This window comes from Cannabis sativa, chromosome 1, assembly GCF_029168945.1.
Source record: "Cannabis sativa cultivar Pink pepper isolate KNU-18-1 chromosome 1, ASM2916894v1, whole genome shotgun sequence".
In the NCBI taxonomy this organism is placed as follows: Eukaryota; Viridiplantae; Streptophyta; class Magnoliopsida; order Rosales; family Cannabaceae; genus Cannabis; species Cannabis sativa.
In genome coordinates this window covers 38,143,282-38,166,273 of record NC_083601.1, presented here as the reverse complement: position 1 = coordinate 38,166,273, position 22,992 = coordinate 38,143,282, and the positions used below count along the sequence as shown (strand labels likewise).

General features: G+C 35.1%; 1 protein-coding gene and 2 long non-coding RNA genes across 3 annotated transcripts; 2 read left to right on the top strand and 1 right to left on the bottom strand.

Annotated features, from left to right (window-relative positions):
* Nucleotides 1-528: 528 nt before the first annotated feature.
* Nucleotides 529-4,620, bottom strand: LOC133034444 (uncharacterized). Its single transcript, XM_061109534.1, has one exon. It carries the CDS (start codon nt 4,618-4,620, stop codon nt 529-531), a length of 4,092 nt encoding a protein of 1,363 aa, XP_060965517.1.
* An 8,954-nt stretch (nt 4,621-13,574) lies between these two features.
* On the top strand, nt 13,575-15,089 carry LOC133037384 (uncharacterized). The gene is made up of 3 exons (XR_009687493.1): nt 13,575-13,828; nt 13,941-13,987; nt 14,760-15,089. It is a non-coding gene; the product is annotated as an uncharacterized LOC133037384 (long non-coding RNA).
* Nucleotides 15,090-17,528: 2,439 nt separating this feature from the next.
* LOC133037382 (uncharacterized) lies at nt 17,529-18,039 on the top strand. Its single transcript, XR_009687492.1, has 2 exons — nt 17,529-17,697; nt 17,797-18,039. It is a non-coding gene; the product is annotated as an uncharacterized LOC133037382 (long non-coding RNA).
* The last annotated feature ends 4,953 nt before the right edge of the window (nt 18,040-22,992 follow it).

Sequence of the window (22,992 nt, the reverse complement as noted above, 5' to 3'; positions counted from 1 at the left end):
GCCAGCTCATCTTTAATCTATCTCCACTTCATTTTTCTTATTTTCCGGATAAGTACAGTACCTCCACTTCATTTACGGAATATAATCTTTATATTGTAGATAAAAAAATAAAATTATATATAAATATGAGTATTGCTATTAGGTACCAATAGTGCTTAGTATTTTCTCGACATGTCACGTTATGATTGGCTAACGATATTCTCTAAATGCTATTATATTAAATTATGTGGAACTTTAATAGCAATACTCATAAGAGGATGTTAATACTGCTACCCTTTAATTTCCATACTTTTTTTAATTTCCGATAGTATATATCTTATTGACTTTCATATTTTTTTTTTGGTAAATGGTTACAGTGGAACCAAAACTAGCAACAAACCAGAACAAAAGGCCTAAGGCCAAAACGACACACGCCCTGCAACAAGACAAAGCAGAGGTGCAATCTAGCACCAGGGAACAAAACTAAAACAAAAGAAAGCTATTACTAGTAACTAAACACAGCCGAAGGGCAAACAGACAACAAAAGAGTTAAGAAAGTTTATGACCATCTGCAGTGGACTGCTGCAGGAAATCATCAAAATTGGCCAAATCATGAACACCAAATTTGTTGTTACGATTTGCCCATTGAGCCACCGAGTGGGCTACACCATTGCAAGATCTAGGGATCCATTGAACCTCCCAAAGGTTCAGACTTCGGCCAAGGTTGAAGAAGCTTGCAATCTTATCTTGAATGTTGAAGTGGAGCTTGTGAATTTCAGCAGGATTACTTTTCAAAGCGTTAATCGCATTCAGCGAGTCACATTGGAAGATAATGTTCTTGTATCCTTGATAGACAGCCGCTGCAGCACCTTCACAAATAGCAGCAACCTCTCCAGCGAGAGGATCCCGTTGGGTCGTGCGGAAGGTGAGGATGTGCCGAAACGTTCCCAAAGCGTCTCTAAATACTACAGCCCCTGCAGATTGAGAACGCCCAATAGCAATATCAGAGTTGCAAGTTAACCAGCCTTCCGGGGGGGGGGGGGGGTTCCAAACAGCTTGTGGAGAGATAATGCCAGTCGGGTCGAGCTCACGAAGCCTAAGATTGACCAGGTTGATGGTAATGGCAACTGGAGTGGAAATCCCCTCGTGGATGATTCGATTCCGCACCTTCCAAATGTGTTCAAATATTATTGCAGCGCCTCCCAAGAGTTGGTTGAAGTCGAGGGTGGCCGGTCTGTTATTTGGCTTCTTGAACCAATCTAGCCATTCCACCCAATTGCTAGTCAAACGATTATTGGTCCTAACGCTCCAAAGACACCCAAACCACACAGCCTTTGCAAAAGTGCAGTCCCAAAAAAGATGCAGACTGCTCTCAATTGAGGAAGAACAAAGAGGGCATAGCAGGTCCATCAAAGGAATGGAACAACCAATTCTTTCTCTGGTAGGGAGGCAATTGGAGAGTATTCTCCACCAAAACATCTTCAGTCTGTTATGTGTCTTCGCCCCCCATATATATCTCCAATGTCTGTCCCCTTCTAAGTTACAGCCAATGTTCTTTAATAATTTGTAAGCCGAGTTAACAGAGAAATTACCACTTGGATCGGGTAACCAAAGCCAGGAGTCATTCGTCAAACTGGTGGGAAGATTGATGTTGAGAATTCTTTGAGCGTCTTCATCCCGAAACCAGTTCCTGACCAAATCTTCATCCCATTGCCCCTCCGAAATGAAGTTACTGACCAAGCTTATGCCTTCCGAGGAGTCAACGCAAGGTGTCGGTTGTCGAGGGTCCCCTGGTACCCACGGGTCAAACCAAATGGACGTAGAATTCCCATTACCAATTTTCCTGCAAATGCCCTGCTGTAAAGCTTCCCGAGTGCGTAGAATTGCTTTCCACAAGATAGTATCGGATGTCCTTGCCTCTAATTCCATGAAGTTGTGATTTTTACCATACTTATCATTCATCAGTTGTCTCCAAAGACATTCATCTTCGGTGAGAAATTTCCACGCCCACTTCATGAGAAAAGCCTTGTTCATAGTCTCAGTACTACGAAATCCCAGTCCCCCCACAGTCTTCGGTTTACACAGGCGTTCCCAGGCGATGGTATGGAGCTTTCGTTTCTCGTCAGTGTCTCCCCACCAAAAATCCCTCAGAAGTTTGTCAATTTTGTTGGCCGTTGATGTAGGGATAACATCCGAAGAAGCAACATAGTTCGATAAGCTCGAGCCAACTGACTTGATCAGACACATCTTCCCGGCGCTTGATAAGAGTTTCACTTTCCATCCCTGAATTCGCTGGATAACCTTATCCACCAGGTGTTGAGTGTCTTCCGTTCTCTTAGTTGATCTGAACAGGGGAAGGCCTAGATAAGAAGCCTTCCTATTCATTCTCTTCATACCCAGAGTTTGCGCAATAGCTTGAGCTTTCCTCCCTGACACTCCTCTTGAGAAGAAAACGGAAGATTTTGGAAAGCTAATGGATTGGCCAGAACATTGGCAATAGGAGTTTAGGCAATCAAGAAGCATTCTAGCTTCCCGAATTGAAGCTTCGCCGAAAAGAATAATATCATCCGCGAACATCAGATGCGTTATCGGGGTGCCATGACGCCCCAATTTGAAACCTTCGAGCAGGCCTTGGTTCTCTTTACTAAAGAGGATGCGTGATAGAGTTTCAGCAGCAACAATGTAAAGGGAGGGCGACAACGGGTCTCCTTGTCTGAGCCCCCTCTCCGGAGAGAACTTTCCCACCACAGAACCGTTGAGGAGCAACTTGATTTCGGCAACCGAGATACAAGTCTCAATCCATTTAGTGAAAGGGTGACTGAAGCCGATTTGGTGTAGGACCGAAATAACAAACTCCCAATTCAATTTATCATAAGCCTTCTCGAGATCCAATTTGATAAGCATGAACCCACGCTTGCCCCTCTTCTTACCCATTGAATGAACTATTTCTCTTGCGATCATAGTATTTTCAGCGATATGTCTTCCCTTCACAAAGGCGGCTTGATTAGGGGATACAATTTTCGGGAGAAGGTATCTCATCCGAGAGGCAATGATCTTAGATATTATCTTGTAGGCTACATTGCATAACGCAATTGGGCGGTAGTCATTGACCGTTAATGGAGAATCCTTCTTCGGAACTAGAACGAGAGAAGTATCATTGATGAACTTGGGAAGCTCTAGGTGTGTGAAGAAATGCAAGACCATCTCAATCAAATCATCTTTGACAGTGTCCCAATGGTGGAGGTAAAAGCTTGGCGGGAGTCCATCCGGACCCGGAGCTTTGTCCTTCCCCATACTCTTGATTGCTTCAACGACCTCATCCTCCATCGGTATTACATTAAGGAGAGCATTATCATGGTCAGAGATGATTGTATCAAATAAGCCATCAGCCAGGGGAGTGAGCCCATGAGAGTTTTTGCTAAAAATTTCTTTATATTTCATAAGGAAGCATTGCGCAATCCGATCTTGGTCTCTTATCCAGTCCCCCTCTGCCGAAAGCTTAATACTTTGAATATAATTCCTTCTTCTTCTCACAATAGTAGAGGCCATGAAAAACTTTGAACACATGTCCCCCTCTTGAAGCCATTGAACTCTAGATTTCTGCTTCCAATGTATTTCTTCCCTCAAAAGAGCTTCTGAAAGTTGTTGCTTTGCTTTGTCGATTGCTTCGAAGTTGTCGGGGTTGTCTTTCTCCGCCTCTTCTAGATTGAGTTTCGCTTGTTGGAGTTGCTGAGATAAGTGACGGAATTGCGTTTTATTCCAGTGTTGAAGCTTCTTGCTAGTGGCCTTGGTTTTCCTATGGAAATTGATCATCGGGTTGGGATGAAGTCTTGATTGCCACGCCTCTTTAACTACCCAAAAGGAGCGAGGATCACGAGACCACATATTCTCGTACTTAAAGATACGGCTTTTACATTTTATTCCTCCCATGGTGTCAAGCAAAAGTGGTCTATGGTCCGATTCAACAGCTCCGAGATGATTGATAATGGCATTTGGGAAGAGGATCCTCCAATCGTAAGTAGCAAGCCCCCTATCAAGTCTCGCCCGTTTCATTGCCCGGCTACTTCCGTTTGAGTTACTTCCTCCCTTAGCCCAAGTGAATCTAGGGCCTTGAAAGCCTAGATCAATTAGCCCCGCTCTATGGACCATGCGTCTGAAATCGAAAGAGTATGTAGAAGTACTTCCAAAATAGTTGAAACATTCATTATCTTGCAAAGTGCCATTCATGTCTCCGAACATCAGTATAGGGGTTTTAGCTTGTAGAAGATAGTCACCTACAGAATTCCAGAATGCCTCCTTATCAAGGCAGTGGGGAGGACCATAAGTGCCCAACAAAACCCACGGTATCCCAGGGGGGTCCGACCCAATCTCGGCTATAATTAGAAACTTGGAAGAAGAATGAATAGTGCACCTTACCCCTTTCATCCAACAAATTCCCAGCCCTCCCGATCGACCATTTGGAGGAACATAATGCTTATCAACAAAGTGAAGCTTAGAACAAATACTTGAAAATCTTTCCGCAGATATACGAACTTCTGAAAGGATTAACAAGTCGGGATTGTGGAAGCGCACAAGATGCGCCAATTGACGAACTGTCGCGGCATTCCCGAGCCCACGACAGTTCCACGCTATAATCCTCATGGCGACATTGGAGACTTTTCCGGGCAAGTCTCCGTAGCCCCAAATCGAAAATCCACCCCAACTGCCCCATTCACTTCCTTCTGACCGTCTTCAATTTCAGTAATCGTACATCGTTTGTTGGGCTTCTTTTGTGAATCAACAATAATGAAATGGTTGTCAAGGTTTACCTGGAGATCAAAGTTCCGTCCATCCCAGTTATTAGTTGAGGCATATTTGTCCCCCAACCTCGATACAGCTGACTTCCCCTTTTTGAAGGATTGAGGTGTGGCCGCCAGAGGAGATTGCATTTTAGGAGGTCTTCCACGTCTTTTGCGGCTGCCCAGTTCAGCAGTGACGTTTGGGGCCGTGGCTTTTCCTCTTCCTCGCCTCCTCTTGGATGAGGACTGTGGATTGCCATTGAGGCCAGGCGAAAAGCTTTCGTCATTGAGGACAACTTCCAAGTTCAGGGACGGCTGATCCTTTTTTATGACATTGTCACCTTCTCCATTCCCACCATTGCTGAAGGAGCCATACTCAAACTGAACATTTTCTCCAGAAGGAGAGGAGAATGAGTTGGGCAGTTTTGGTGGGCCAAATATAATTCCATCTGAAGCTTTCCTCTTTCTCGGCCCATAGAGGTGTTCTTGGACTCTAAAGTCATCAATATCCACAATTGGGTTAAAGAGGGAAGGTTCCCTATGGAATTTATCAACTGTCAAGGCCCCCATGAGGAGCTCACGAGCTTTGGGCTCAGCCCAACACTCATTGGAAGGCCATTTTAGGATTTGGGCTTGGGTGCCATGTAAAGAGCCCAAATAATGATCCGCAACTTCCTTTTCTAGTTCAGTATGGGCCACTGGCACGTGAGATTCATTAGAAATGGGTGTGGTTGTGGACCCAGTCAACTTCTTATTTGGGTTACAGGTTGGTATATTTTCAACACAATAAGACTTGGTCTTTTCCAAAGAGGAAATATCCTCACTTGTCTCCCTCGAATGGGTTGCAGGATGCTTGCTTGAAGACCCATGTACCCCTTCTGTTTGAGCCTTTTCAGTAGCCTTTGCAGCAGCATATTTCTCAGCCAATTCCTGCAGCTCTTGAATGGAGACACTCTTTGTATTATTCCCAAAAGGGGCAATTTCACCAATGCCCGGGAGATAAACCAAAGGTAGCTGGGTAATAACCAAATCGGAATGTTGATCGGCGGGAGCCTCTTCATCCTCGGTAACAATCCTTTTCTTGCTTGGAAGTTGTCTTCTACATTCTCTCATTTCATCGGACTCGCCGTTGCGTATGGCCTTCTGAACTTTTACTTGGTTCCTAAGGATTGGGTTCTTACAGAGAGACTTTTGTAAGATCCAATCTTGGAACCACTTAGCCAGGGGCGACGTAAATGTGGACTTCTCCGCTGCATCACTCTTGAGCCAAATACCGAACATAGGATAGAAGTTTCCCATGGCATCCTTGATAATCGTTGGCGGTTTGAAGCATACACTTTGGTCGTGTGCTATTAAGCCACACTTGAAGCACACTTTGGGTAGTCTCTCATATTTGTATTGCAACCACAAATCCTTTAGACGCTGGCGCTTGAGGAAAAAACCAGAGAAGATCGGTTTGTTTAAGTCGATGGTGGCCCTAAAACGGAGTGTACTCATACCAATGGCATCCTCAATTCCAGGTGGTAGTTCATAGACAGGGGAGGCCTTTGAGGCTAATTCTTTCAAGTTGGAAAGATTCCAGTAAAAGGGGGGGATGCTCTCCACGTTAACCCAAATCGGGGTTTTGTCAAATCGAACTTCTGCTGGGGATAGCCAAGTAGGCCATGGCATAATGACTATCAAAGCTCCACAAACGAACCATGGTCTTCGGGCTAGAACATTCATAGCATCCTCTCTTCTTGCGAAGGTGAATTGAATGATACCGTCTTCAATCTCCTTCCATTTCCAACCTTTGATAGCACTCCAGGACAGTTTAAGGGACCCCTGGATAGCAGCTTTCCCCAATCTATGACGGCCAACGATTTTCCCTAGCAGTACTTGGTTGGCTTCTTGAGGTTCATCCACTTCTCCAGGATTAAGGGAGAAGGTAATGTCATCCTGAGTTATCTGAACCGAGTCCTCAAACAAATCACAGAACTTTGTATGTTCCATTGTTAAACAAATATCCAACACAGACCTTCAAAAAAACGAACAAAAGAGCAAGACTCTATCCCCCTACTGGGAAGCTCCTTTAGAGCATTAGAGAAGGCGTTAATACACTCTTTCACATTTTTTAGGATTTTGTAATTTATCGATACAAAATTAATGAGAGACTACTTTCATATTGATAGCTCTACTCTCCTTCATATCGATACAAAATTAATGAGAGACTATAAATCAACAAAAATATTAATAAGAGTATGAGTACTTTTTATTTTATTTTATCTTTTTTGGGGGAAAAATTAAAAATACCTTATTTAAGTGCATAAATATTTTTCATCCAAAAGTGGTTGGTATAATTAAAATAAAGACTAATTTGTAGCATAAATACTTAAATTTAGTTTTTAAAACTCTATAGGTATCTAACCATTAAATATTAATTAAGTCATTATGCATGTGTTATTTTTTTATTGGTATATTTAAATTAATTTTTTTAAAAAAATAAAAATTTAATAACTTGGATCAATTAGAGATTGACACGTGGTAATTTATTTAACACTTAACCGCCAAGTACCTACACAAGTTTCAGAATTATAACTATTATTACCGCCAAAAATTAAATTTAAATATTTATTTACAATCAAAAATTAAATTTAAGTATTTATACAGTAAATTACCTTTAAATAAAACAAATATTATTAAAGCAAACTGAATGGAGAAAGATATAAATATATATTCATGCCATCATTGTTTTTATTCGTATCTATTTGAAATGCATGACATTATTGTTATTGACCATATTTACAACTATCGCCACAAAAATCTTTTGTGTTGTAGGTTAGGGTTCACTGTAGAAACTAGAAATTAAATGGTTCTCATGTAATTAATGTGCATGTTATAAGAGCCACATATAATGTCTTCTCCATTTGAGCTTGAGAGAAGAACTAGGTTGATTTTTGTCCTTTAATTTTTTCATATCAGAAAATGAACGAAATCACTTGCTTTAATTAACTGTTTTTCTATCCTAATTAATATAATGCTTTTAGCTGTAATAAAATAAAATCTTCTATATTATAATAATGTAATATAATATAATATAATAAAAAATGATCATTTTTGCAAATTATGCCGAACACCCACTTGATGACGTATATTATTAAGTGGTAAAATATAATTGATTTAAAAATAATTAAGTAGAATCTATCCTCTCACTTTAAAGATAATATTTTAGCTTCTTCTGCTGTCACAAACCAATAGCTAGCCTCCCTGGCCGAAAATTAGTTAAACTATATACGTACTCAAAAGAAAATGTAAATTAGAAAGAAAAGAAAATCTAAAAGAAAAGGCATGTGTTTGTTGACATATATATATACTTTTATTTATATATAGGTAGGAGCAGTGGAATATTTTAAAATATGATTAGTATTAATTTTAATTTATTTAGTTGTTTAGGTATAACAGATATGAATCTGGTTCTTGAAGTTATTTTTACCGAATTAAATTCCTGAATATTTATTTATTTATTGAAGGAAAGGTCAAGAATAATGCTAAGGGGCACCCAGCCGGTGCTAACCGACCGTGACATAACACGATATTTTAATATCGTGCTATATATATTTTAATTTAATAATTAATATGTGAAAATCAATTATAGGTGTCATATTACATTTAGGTGAATCTGCAGAAGCCTAACTCGAGGTTTGCAAGGTACATAATGGAAATAATATCATTAAGTTAACACCAGAAAATATAAGTTTCAAAAGAATTATAAGAAAGAGTTGAAGTACTAGTGAGGCTCAATATATATAAAATTAATTAATGTACATGAAGTAATAAATATATATAACATTTACATTAGTGCATCATCATAGATAGTTTCTTGCCATAGAGAGTTGTATCCACTCTGTTCTTGATCTAAGGAATAAGAAGAATATTGATTATTAATATTATGAGTACTAGTGCTGATCATCATCTCTTCTCCAAAGTGGTACATATAATAATTCAATTCATGGCCAGGTGATGAGGTAGGTACTTGATCTGCTTCCATGCTGACCCACTGATCATTATTATTCATGATATCAATATCATCAAATGAAATTATTGAACAATAATCATGATCATGATGGTTATTATTATTATTATCATGATTCTCCATTAAACTGCACGATTCATGACTATCTTCTCCATCGCTAATTGAATATTCGTGGTCTTTGCTATTATCATGATCAGAGTCCATAGACGACGAATGATCTTGTTCATCATCATCTGAGTAATTTGTACTGCTGCAATTGATCTCCGCTTCAAGAGACTGAATCACACTATTCAATCTATCCTCATCGCTCTCTTCCAGTACAACTAGATCATCATCATGATCTTGTAATTCCTCCATTAACGACATCAAAAAGTCTCCATTGATGAGTCCAGCTGACACTTCAAATAATTCTTCATTATTAAACTCATACTGATTAATCATCATGTCCACAGAACCAGCCATATTTAATATCTTGAATATATAAGAGATATATAGTAGAGTATAGAGAGAAAGATTTATTATGTATATAAGATTAAATATCAAAGCTCAAAGATATAAGTGATGAAATTGAATGAGATGATGTTATAACTCTAAGGCATGGCCTTTAAATAGGTATATGTAGCCACATATATATGAAGCCGGCCAATGAGGGTGCACATGTATGTACCAAATATTTTAGTAATAAAAAATAATGGGTGGATATAAATAATTCATTATTCATGCATATCAATAAGATAGATAGGGAGTAGTGTACGTAGGGTGAATTAGTGGACCACTTTCAATGTTCGACCATTAAAGAAATGTCTCATTGTCGAGGGCTTTGCTATTCCAAGCAAAGAAAAATAATGTTACGTACGTGGAGATCCGGAGATAAAGAAAAAAATAAACACTATGTCTGATCACCAAATGGACATTATATTATTTTCAATATTAAAGTATATATAATAAATAGTTAATATTGATTATGGAAAAAAGAAGATCTTTGACTTGGATTTTCCGGGAGATGGATATCTTGATGATGGGGTCTCCATCGTTCCACAACCATAATTAATATATACATAAATAATTAAATATGCAAAAATGTTAGCTAGAGCGCACATCATGATGAAAAAACTAATATTTGATATTATATATGATTCTGTCATGATTATTAGTTAGCACTATACGTATTGATTAATTAGTTATATATATAGTTGATTGAAGGGCCATTAAATCATGATTTACAAACTATAGTCATTATTTTCTTGATTAATTGTTATGGTTAATTTGCATGGTATATCTATGTAGTTAAAATCTATGACTTTTATATATTAATAGATACATTTTTTAAAATAATAATATATATTCTTTTTTCTTTCCTTTTGCACCATTTTATACTGACATTAAGAAAGGCCATGAACAAATTTAAACATAGATATACAAATTAATATGGGATGTCAATTAATTAATACACTAGAATAATGTAAAGCTATAGCTATCATAATTAATAATTAGTAGAAGCCACTATATATATAGCTACTTTATATATATTTATCACAGTATCGCCAATGAAGAGTTATAAATATAGTGTAATATTTGTATTTTGTTAAAAATTTAATTCTTAATGTAAAATGTGTATCAAATTTATATTCTAAGTTAAAAATTGTATTAAATTTAGCAGGTTAAATTTTACTACTCACTAATACTATTCATTAATGAAAAAGATTTTTATATTTATAAGATATTAAAATAATATAAATAAAATTAATTGTTTTTTTATACTTTCAAAGAGTATTAATATTAGTAATGATTTTTATAGCTAATTTGTACCTTGTGTATTGGAGAACACATAAAAATTAGACCAAATATAATTTCATGATATATATTTTGGACCAAATTTATTTAACCCAAAATATATATCATATCTATTGGAGATGGGCTTAGACCATATATGTGTAAATTTTGTACTAAATTTAGCTCAAAATTGAGTCAATGCTATATATATTTGACCCAAATTTTACAATTGTGCTTCAATGCATTTAAGGTAAAAAAAACAAAAAAAAATTATAGGATTTTTCGTTCTTAAATCTATAACTATCGAAGGTTATCTTTTTTTCTTCAGCCAGGCCCGCCGGCCTTCCTTGGGCTTAGGTGCGGCTTGGTCAGGATTTTGTTATTTTGCCACTGCCATTCAATTTTTGTTACTGTGATTAGTCTTGTGTCTGTGACACATTTTATAGCATTTTAGTCTTATCTCTGTGACATGGTTTTGAGTGTTTTAATCTTATCTGTGTGACATTATTTTGAGTGTTTTAGTCTTGTTTATGGCATGGTTTTGCTTTGTTTTGTTCATGTTTCGTTGTTGGTTCTTCTTTATTCTTCAATGGCTCGTCATTAAATCATTGTTAGTGGTTGGGAATAACAATTTTTGTGGCTGAAGAGGTTATTAGTAGTGCAGTTACGTACCCTACATAATAGTTGAGTGCTCAAGCTATACGAGATTAAACTTTCTGCAATAGTTTCTATTGTTGTGTCTTTTGAGCAGTGGCTCAAACAGAATATAAGTGTTCTTAAAGTAAACTGTGATGTTCCAATCTAATTTTTCATTTGATTTTATGTTAATTTTTTTTGTCAAACGACCTGGAGAATTAGGCTACTGATTATTAATTTAGTTCGTTTTTCTAATGCTAATTCTGGTCGTGTATATCCTGATTACATTGCAGGCTATTGTTGTCGGGCAAATTTTGACAACACCAGTTTTGTGCGAGTATTCAAGGGCTACTTGGATACCAAAAAATAGATATGCGAGTACTCCCTTAGAATAGCGAGTACTCAAAGAATATAGTGTATAATATATGCGAGTATTGTAAATAGTATAAAATAGACACAGAAAAGTATAGTGGTTCAGCAGGAGCTTCGGGCTTGGCCTGCCTAATCCACTGTTGAAAAGAGTGCTCTAGCTCTGTTTCTTTATTCAGATCAGCCCCCCTTTGAATGGAGGGGGAAACCTCTACTTATAGGTAGTAGGTATCGGTTACAAATAATGGCCATAATGAGACCGTTACAAAATAATAACAATAATATGCTTATTAATCAAATTAATTACAACGGTTATAAATATATGTAACGTTTGTCATGAATGCTCCTTGAATGTTTGACTGTTGACTTTCGTTGATTGGTATATGTATTTGCGTCTTTCCCTATTGATACTGCGACCTCATCAAATATGCGAGGTGTGCCTTTCTTAATATAGCGAGATCTCTTTTAGTTAATATTGCGAGATCCTTTCTTTCGGTACTGCGAGTACTATAATATTGCGAGTCACCTTCAATACAACGAGTTCTCTATAGACAAGTTTTTCTCGCGGGGAGGGTAAATTTATGCCTATAACAGCTATTATTTAATAAAATTTCATGATTTATTCAAAATAAAAATATCAATCAATGTGTGGCAAAAGAGTAAACAAAAAAGTTATATTTATTGTAGTGAAATTCGGTCCATGCTATATTTTGGTCCAAATATTAGTTTAACTTTTAGTATGTGTCAAATTTGGATCATATTATACATCGTCATTAGAATTTAATTTTATGAATATGGTCTAGAAAATATATATACACTATATTTGTACCACTCCATTAATTATTTCTTTATTAGGATTTTTACCCCCTAAATTTTAACATGTACCAAATCATGCTCCATGAACTTTTCTGGCTGTTAAAAATTCCCCCTGAACTGTTGAGATTGTTAGATTTAAGGATTTTTGTCTAATTTCATTCAATTTTACTATTTTAGTGATTGTTTATGTACTAAATCATGCTCCCCAGACTTTGATATCTACCAAATCATGCCCATCGAATTTTTATATGTACTAAATCATGTCCCCTGAACTTTCATCCATGTTAGACTTTTCTTACTAAAATTGGACAAAAGTCTTTAAATTTAATAATCTCAATAGTTCATGATGCACCCTCTACTTCTTTCGGCATCCAAAAATTAAAAATCTTAATTAACCTTTTTAGATTGATTGGAAGCGACAGAAGAAATATCTTATTGGGTGATTTTACAATGCACCCCCTTAAAAGGAATGTACTGATACACCCTCTACTTCTTTCGGCATCAAAAAAAAAATTTAGTCTAATTTTTTTTTCATATTCATGTATGTTATAGCTATTTAAGATATCATATAAAATTTTAAGAAATTCGGAATAATTTACAATATAGAATATAATATTCAAATAGTATTTTACACGCGTATAAAATAAAATAGTCCCTCGTGTAACACATTGCTTGAATGCAATTTTCGGCGTGTTAAACTTTTCCGAAGTTCTTATAATTTTGCAGGATGTTTTAAATAAGTATAATTTACATGACCATGAGAAAAAAAATTGACTAAAAAATTATTTCGAATACTAAAACAGATAAAGATGTATCAGTGTATCTTTTTAAGGATGTGTACTACAATATGGGCCTTTAGCTTCCCTTTTTTTAACCCATTTTATAAAAAGGGAAGCTAAAGGGTGTGAGAACACCCACCAGATTCGAAATTGACATTTAGAGGCGGTTTTTTGGTAAAAACCGTAGGTATATATATTAGTAAACCCTATCCCGTCGGTTGGAAATTGGGATTTTCTAAGGGTTGTGGGAGACCCTATGCCGTCGGTTCCTAGCAAAAAACCGACGGCATAGGTGCACACTTTATTGACACGTGTGCACCTATGCCGCTTCGGCCTTGCTAGGAACCGACTAAGATGTGGTCTACTGCAGTATAACCTCTGCATCGTCTTCTTCTTCCTCACTTCTTCTTCTCCAGCATATACCTAGCCACTTCTACAGCAGAGAAAACCCACGAAAACCCTCGCCAACCACCTCTAAAAACCCACATATCTCACTCATTTCTTCACCATTTCACCTCATTTTTGTCTTAAAAGTTTCTATTTTCAATATCTAATCCCATACACTAAAAAAGTTTTGTTTTTTCACCCATTTACACTGTACCCGAACCTATTTTAAAAAAAAGTGGTGGTTTAACTCCGACCACCGCTTTTAGCGGAGAAATCGTTCAATCTCAACGTTCATTAAGGTATAAATATGATTTCTGTTCATTTTATTAATGTACATTGGTATTATTTCATTTTTGTAAATTTTTTTTAGGATTTTTTCATTTTATTGATATTATATTGTGTGTGCTATAGGTGGCCGGATTTTTGGTCGCAATTTGTCGCCGGATTGCGTTTATAAGGTAAATATTTATTTACTTGATATATAATATATATGTGTATATTTTGTATTTTATTATTGAATATGTGTTTATATATATGTTGTGTGTATATATATTGTGTATATACTATTTGTGTATTTTGTGTATTTGTATTGTATATATATTTGTTGTGAATGAGAATGAGAGGTAGTAGGAATTTAATTAGTTTAGAGTTAAAGTTTTTAAAATAATGGTAGTGTGATATTTAGTTGATTATACATGTATATATATGTATATGTTATTTTTAAAAAAAATTATGGAAATTAGTAACTAGTAACTTGCTACTTTGTTTAATAACTAGTAAGTAATTTAATAATTAAAATTTTAATTTGGTTGTATATTGCATTATGTTATAGGTTGTGTGCTAATATTTGAGAATCGATCGACATATTTCGGTGTTGATCGGATTTGCAATAGGTATATCCATCCGCTAACCTTTTGTTAGTATAATTAATTATCAATGTATGCTTAGTTGAGTTTGAATATCTTAAATATTCATCCGTAGTGAAGTAGGTTCTGCGAATACATGTACTGCGGTCGGATTGGTGGATAAATTTTGTATTGTTTATGTTAGTTTCTTTGTTCTGTATTGTTATATTTGTTCTGTTTGTTACTTTAGGCACTTTTAAAAATTTTGGGAACGTCCAATTACAGCCGTTATGCTGCCAAAATTTCGGTAGAATTTGGATCAAATTTCGGTAGAATTTAGTGTTATTAGTAGCATGATATTCAATTTTGTTTGTTAATGGTGTAGATATGGCCAACTCGAGTTCGGGATCTGATTCAGACCCAGAGGCAGAGTGTCCAACCACAATACCTACACGAGGGCCGACGCAAATGAATGAAATATCCAAACTAATGGATCAGGGCAAAAGAGTGGCCCTCGAAGTTAATGATAAAGGTCAATACTGTGGAAAAAGCTATGCGAAGCTCGTATCCACTCTAGGAGTCAGATGTCGGCAGACAATAGGGTTGGCTTATAAAAACTGGAAAGAAGTCAACCCGACTCTGAAAAATAATGTTTGGAAAGACATTCAGGTAAGCTATTATTTGTTAGAATTTTGATTTGTTTTTCTATTACTCAAAATGTTGATTCTAACCGTGTTTGTTTTCCTTCAAAATAGACGGGGTTCATTGTGTCGGACACCTTCAAACATGATTGTCTCATCCTAGCTGGGAAGTTAATGAAAGACTTCAAGAATAGGATGACAAAAGACATCATAATGCCCGCGTTGAAAGAGAATGATCTGGGACGACTGGCACAAGTCCCTGAAAAGCACCCGGAGATCGACGCTGCTGATTGGTGCAAATTTGTTGAAAGTCGACTAACTCCTGAATTTCTGGTACTCATTTTATATTAACACTAAGATAAACTCTTAAATACAAGTACATGTATCTAATGTATTTTTTTGGCATTGTAGGAATTGAGTAAGGTGCAACGTGAACGTTCCTCAAAAATTCAATCCAGACATCGAAGTGGTCGGAGTGGAATGGTGAACGTACGGGAAGGTTTGTGGTAAGTAATACTAAAAATTTAATGTGCTATAATGTGCTATACAATTTAATTGGTACTCATTTCATTGTTATAACGTTATGTAGAAAAAGGACCTCGAAGTTGCAGATCCTCCCCGCCACCGTGTTTGGATTAAATCTCGCACCAAGAGTAGAAAACTTGTCACTGATTACGACAAGGAAATTGCCGAGAAGATAGTAAGTATATATTAATCCTTAATTGAGTTCTACTCATGAGTTAGTGTATATAATTCATATACTAATTGCTTGAATATATGCGTGCATTAGGCTCAATTAGAGGAGAAGCTTAGTCAGGGACAAATTCAGGTCCAGGGCCAAAACGATATCCTCACGCAGGCGCTCGGGACACCAGAGCATCCTGGACGTGTCAGGGCTGCTGGGTATGCTATTACTTCAAATGTTATTTATTTAGTTACACAAATGAAATCGTTGCTAATTTGCATTTTATGATTTGTAGGTTCCTGACCAGGGCATCTCAACTGTTCGGTAGGAAGAAAAGGGAAGTGTCTGATGTTGTGGCTCGGCAAGCGAAGGAGATTGAACAATTAAAAGCCGAAGTCCAATCCCTTAAGCGACGGAGAACGCTGCCGAACAAGAGGAAGAAGGAGAGGTGGCTGGTGAGGCGTATGTTCCACAACCATACGCTCCTCAGGATGAGGTACAACCACAAATTTATGCTGAGGAGTTCATTTCCCTCAACGACCAAGGTATCCTATACAATTTTGATGACCATGCGGCCCTTAATCAGCAAGTACATCTCTGCTCTGACAACATCGACAATATTGTGGCCCGAGGGTATTTGTACGAGCATGTGGGTAAGATCAAAGTTCACTGCCAGGATTACGATGATTCACATGCTCGGATCATGATTTCGGAAATCCTGCAAGAGGACGCTGAAATCCCAGTCCCACTTGAAGAGTTCAGATATGTTAGGGACGTGTACCAGATGTGCTGCGGTGGGATGGATGAACAAACTACTGTTATATATGTGTTATTTGTCGTTATACAGCCATGTTCAAAATTTTTGGGATCATTCAATTACAACCGTTATCTTTCTTAGAAATTTCGGTAGAATTTAGATAAAATTTGATATATATATATATTATGTTCTGTTTTGTTTAGGGTCCACTCGCTCAACCGCCCTCAAGACGTGATGCGTCAAAGGGGAAAGCTCCGATGCTTTCTCCACAAAGCCGTGGTGCACGGGAAGATGAGTTGTTCACGGAAGAGAAGATGGCGTTGATCCCTAATTCGCTGAAATGGATGATTCATGAATTCCTAAGGCTCAAAGATAAACGTGATATAATCACAATTTCTGTCCCCCGAGGATTCATTGCACCGCGTACCCAGATCATTTTATCTGGAGAGGATTTGCAGCAGGTTGCTACGTGTAACTACATCGGCAACCAGGGAATGCTGTTTGGAATGATGTATACTCTTCTTTAATCTAATTAACCTTATATCAAATTATAGTTAAATTATTATAAGGCACTAACACTTTTTTTTGGCAGGCACATATGGGAGAGCATCAACGGTCTGAGAAAAATTTTCAAGTTTTACGACCCAGAGCTTCTCACAAAGGTGCATGGGATCGCCGATGAAGAACGTAGTCAGTCTTTTGACGATGCGGCAAGACGATTGGCTAATTGGTTATCATTAATGAACAGCAACCACCAAATGTTCTTTATTCCTTGGAATATCGGGTAAACTTTATTAAATTCTTTAGTGCTAATTGTTCATTTCTATATTATGTCTTCAAATTATTTTTATACTATCTTACTTATATTCCAATATAATTTTCTAGGATGCATTGGACGCTAGTGGTGGTTGCGCCAAAGAAAATTATCCATTTAAACCCTCTAAAAGGCCGCCCAATTCCCGAAGAAATAGAACAAATGATCGGAAGGTAATTATTTAATGACTTCTTATGTAACGAATTTAAATTAACTAACGAATTGAAATGCTAATATAATTTTTCCAAACAGGCATTCATGTATATAGGGGACGCACATCAGTATCTTGGCCCGTGGCAAGGAATTGCACAAGCAAACTGTCCAAGACAACCTAAAAGCCAAGAATGCGGTTTTTATGTTTTGAAATATATGACTGACATCGTCGCACGTGCCAACCCCAACCGTTACATAGAAGATCAAAAAGCTGTAAGTTTTAATTATTGATCATAGTATATAAATTTTATAATAACAAATATATAATATACATATACATAAACTAATATAGATTTTTAATTTTTTTAACAGTTTGGGGGTAAGAAGCAATACGATCCAAAAACAGAAATTTTACCACTACAGCGAAAGTGGATCGAACAATTGATGGCGGTGATTCACGGTGACGATTGAGGTTCAAAGGTCGAAGAATTTTTCTTCATTATGTAATTTTTATAGATTAACTTGTAATTAGATTTATTAACTTATTAATATTTTTAACTAATTTTACATGTTTGTGTAATATTTAATTATTTTTATGAAATCAAATTATGTTTTTACCCAAATTTAATTACTATTTAATTTAAAATGTAATTAATATATAATTAAATTAAATAAATATGTAATTTAAAATTTAAATAAATATGTAATTTAAATTAAATAAATATGTATATAAATTAATAAATATAAAATTAAAATAATATAATTAAATTAAAAAAAAATCGAAAAACTGAAATTCGCGAGACCCTTTACCGTCGGTTGCTACGCCACCTATGGCGTCGGTTTTTGGATAGGAACCGACGCCATAGGGACCCCTATGGCGTCGGTTCCTAGCTAAGAACCGACGCCATAGGGGTATATATGGCGTCGGTTCAAATAAACCCTTTAGCGTCGCCCTGATAGGCGTCGGTAGCGAATTTCGCGAAAACCGACGCCTAAAGGGCTTTAAAACCGCCTCTAAAGGGTGTTTTTATAGAATTCCCCTATTTTATTTTTTGTTCCACAATTTCTAATCTCTATAGTGAACCACTCAATAAGATTCAAAACCGGCATATGAAGTTTAGACCATCTGCCAAAGAAATAAAAACCAACGTATCTTGTCCCAATAAATTTTTCGAAATGTTGTTATGGCACATCTACTATATATAAGTTTTTTTTATTTTTTTTTGGGTGTTCATAATAAAATTAAATCAGCACTTATTAGTGCGGGCTCGATAAGTGATCATGGGCAATTAGTATAACCATTTCCTAAAGTACCACGTGGTGCCACCTCTTATTTACATATATTATATATTAATCAATGGACATTCCGATCCATATGTGTCATTAATAAATTAATTAATTTACTTTAAGTACATTTGTCCTAAAAAAATCGTAGCTAATAAAAGTTTATATCCCACCTGACACATGATTAATTTTTGGCTAATTAGTAATTTTCTTCTCTGAACTTTGACACGTAGTAAATCATGCCCTTGAACCTTTTTTACCGTTAAAAATTCCCCTCGAACTATTGAGATTGTTAAATTTAAGGACTTTTGTCTAATTTCATTCAATTTTACTATTTCAGTAATTGTTTATGTACAAAACCATCCTCCCCAGACTAGACAAAACTCCTTAAATTTAACAATCACAATAATTTGAGGGGAATTTTTAACAGCCAAAAAAAAATTCAAGGAACACAATTTAATACATGTCAAAATTCAGAGAAAAAATCACTAATTAGCCTTAATTTTTTGTTCATCATGATCATGATATGATAAAGCAAATTCACCTCTCTCCATGATTAATTAATAGTTTTATATTATATTATAAATTTTGAATTGTTAAACATGTATAATAATTTACACGAGAGTTGGATACATATATTCCATTTGGCTGAAGAAAATTAATTTGGACCAATAATTTGGATTTGACGTATTTTTGGCGTGTTATACCTTGTTTTCCCCAATTTTATTATGGCTTTCAAAGAAGGATTGACCAATAAGTAATTATATTTGTTGGTCCGTCAATTCTGAATAGTTTCATAAAGTCCTTTTCATGAACAGATTTTCTTTCTTCTTTAAATTGTTATCCAACGCACTGTTCAATGTTTAATTAATATATAATAAATGAACTAAATTATACAGCAAGGGCTCGTTTGGAACGCCGTATTAAGTCGTATTGTATTGTATTGTATTATATTGAATTGTATTTTATACAATATTTTTATGTAAAACTATATGTGGTATTAACTTTTATGGACACTTAAATACATAATGTTTTAGTATAAATAAAAGTTTAACATAGTATTATATAAAAATATGATACGTAATCCAATTTAATATAATACAATACAATACGACCTAATACGACGTTCCAAAAATTTAGGATAATGCTGATATATATGTAATAAATTACAGCATTTCTAAAGGTTCATCATTATTCCACTAAATTTTATTGTGTGAGATTTTAAATCTACACCAAATTAAAATATTAATTTTTATTTTTTTTATTCTAACATTTCTTTTTAATTTGTTTTAGAAAATATATGTATATTATTTAATTAGTTGAAAGTTAATATATACTTATTAATTATATCATAAATTAGTTACTACATAATATAAATTATGAGATATTTTAAACAAATTATTTTTATATAAGGTAATATTTAGTACGGAAATTAGGACATAAACATCAAATTTGAAATTTATTAGGAATTAAAATAAAACCTTAATTTGTCAATAGTATTTTCTTTATGGTACCAATATTATTTGTCAATAATTTATAGATGATCAATATAATTATAAATACATTCAACGAATACTTCTATATATTAATTTGTTGCAATAGTAGTTAGTGACAGAGAAAAACGTCAAACAAAAAAAAAAACAAAACAAAAAGATCAATCGTTCCGAAAGTACAGCTGTATACTTTTTGAACTAAAGAGAATTCATTTATATACGTATAACAAGTACGTGGATCGAAACATTCGTTATTGACCACGTACGTACGTAACTGCGTATAGTCCCACACATGAAATCATTCAACTCATTTGTGCACCAAGGTCCAAATATATATATCATAAATTAATATACATGAGTCAGCTGGTCCTTTAATTTCCAGCTCCAGGTAATACACATATACATATAATATTAATAATAGAAAAATGTATAGATATAAGTTCAGGGTTATTAGCTCATGCATGCATGTTATATCACATAATAATTGAGCGACAAAATGATGAGTGGCAAAGTAAAGATATATAGATCATGATGAAATTAATTAAATGCGATCGATAAGCCTTAAATTAGAGACAACGAGACAAAGAATATATATATATGATAAGAAGTAGACATTACGAATCAACATGTCGCGATTATATATCACTAGACATTTCATATTATATAATTAGAGGCCAACATTGTTTATATATATAAATTAATATCTATATATATATATAATTAGTAATACGTTATACTACGTAAAAATACGTACCTATATATTGCTTTTGTTTTTTTGTCGTTTCACTGCGATATTCATTAGTAAGATGATGTGTTTGATGATCCATTGTTATAGGGAATCTGGAAACATTTTTAGAAGATTGATTATGAACTAAAAAACTATCAAAATTCCTAAGAATATAACAATGGATCATCAACACATCATCTTATAGGTAGTAAAATTTCAATATATTGTGATTGATTTAACTAAGTATATATAATATAGTTGTTTCAAAAAAAAAATATATATTATACAAATATGGTAAGATATTCTTCTACTATATATAGATCAAAACGTGATCTTATAAATACTAATTTATAAATTCGAAACGATTTTTTGTGAAAGAAATAAATAATAAGAAAACCAAAGATTTTATGTAAGAAACTAGCCGTGGAAAATAATTTGATGGTATTACTAGTACAGAGTCAGAATTCAATAAATGTTTTGCTTATTCTAGTGTAGTTTACTCTGTTTTTTCTTGATTATTAAACTATAACAAGTAAAAACATTCAATTAATACTAACGAATCACCTATCTTATTCATATCACCATCAATTTTTTTCTTCTCCTATAAATGCAAACAAACTTTCAGCAGCTTTTTTCCACTTCATTTGAGAAGCCTCCTTCAAATTAAACAATCTTTCATGAACTCTGATTTTACAGAATGACCACAATACTCCTCACATTTCTCCAAACACCTCTTCAACTCGTCTATCTTTTGTTTTAATATTGTTGGGATTTCATCTTCAAGTCTTTTTGCTTGATTACCTAGGCCTTGCGCGCGTTTTACAAAAGACGAGTGGAAATCAATTTCAAAGATAAATCTTAGTAATGTCTCTGACTTTTGAAAGAGGCCACTTATCTTAGAAGAACCTCACTTGTGAAAAACCGTGGTAAGCAAAAGTATAAGATATTGTATCACAAAAAGCATAAAAACACCGTATAAACGAGGAAATCTCTTTCCTAGAGGCAGAAAAAGAGAAAGAGGCCACTCAGTATCTTTTTTCTTCTGGTCGTCTTTTGACCTCATCATCATTCCATTTGTATTTTTTCTTAAACCAATAACGGTCATCATGATTCATCAGTAAATGCATCAATTATAACCTTTAACGTTTAAGGACTCGGCTACCCCTTTTTTTCTTTATATTTCCAGTTATCTTCTCCTAAATCTTTGAGGTCCACATCTCTAAGATCTCCCGTAAGCACCTTTATAATCTATTCAAGTTCAATATGTGATTAAATTAAGAATTCTAAAATTTTGCTAATAAATTATATGTTTTCAAAACAGAGTTTTAATTATATTAATGAAAAGAACATGCCACATGGTTACACAATGTACATGCAACATATTTTACAAAGTTGACAACACTAAATCCGTATTTGTGGATCTCTTTCTGTCTCACACACGTCGCAGTAAAATCCATAAACAGAGATGTAATCAAACTCTTTGCACCGAAAGAAAAATCTTGTTGCTTACAATAAGAATCATCCATACTGGACTGAGTGATAAGCGTATTTAAGTCCCTAGTGAAATAAAGGAGGCGCTCGTTATATTCATATAATTAAAAGTTGCTCTTACTGTGGCACTGCATTTCACACACGGCCTAAAATTACATTGCCGAGACAAAAAAGAAAGGCTCCACTATCGTACCAATTGTTACATACGGTGCGCTCAAATGGGGATTGGAACACGCAAAGGTGAAGAAGGCCATGGACGCTATGAGAAGGATATTATTGTTTCTCTCTTCAGCTCCGCAGATATGAAGAAAGCAATTACATTTTGTGCAGCCATAAAGAGCAGCTTATTCATGATCACTAGAACTTAATCTTGATTGACATCCCAAGCACTTGATCTCATCAACATGATGTTTGTTGCCCATGTTGACACGTGGCATCAGATGTTGATGGCTGAAATGCTGAATTACATTCTTTTGGTCAACTTGATCATCAGTGAATGTTATAAGGGGTGTCATATCAGTATAGTGTTGGGCATTTTAAGGTGTCTAATAGCAATGCTCCTTATGAAAAACA

Coding starts and splice junctions, on each gene's coding strand:
- LOC133034444 (XM_061109534.1), bottom strand. CDS start 4,620: ATGAGGATTATAGCGTGGAACTGTCGTGGGCTCGGGAATGCCGCGACA.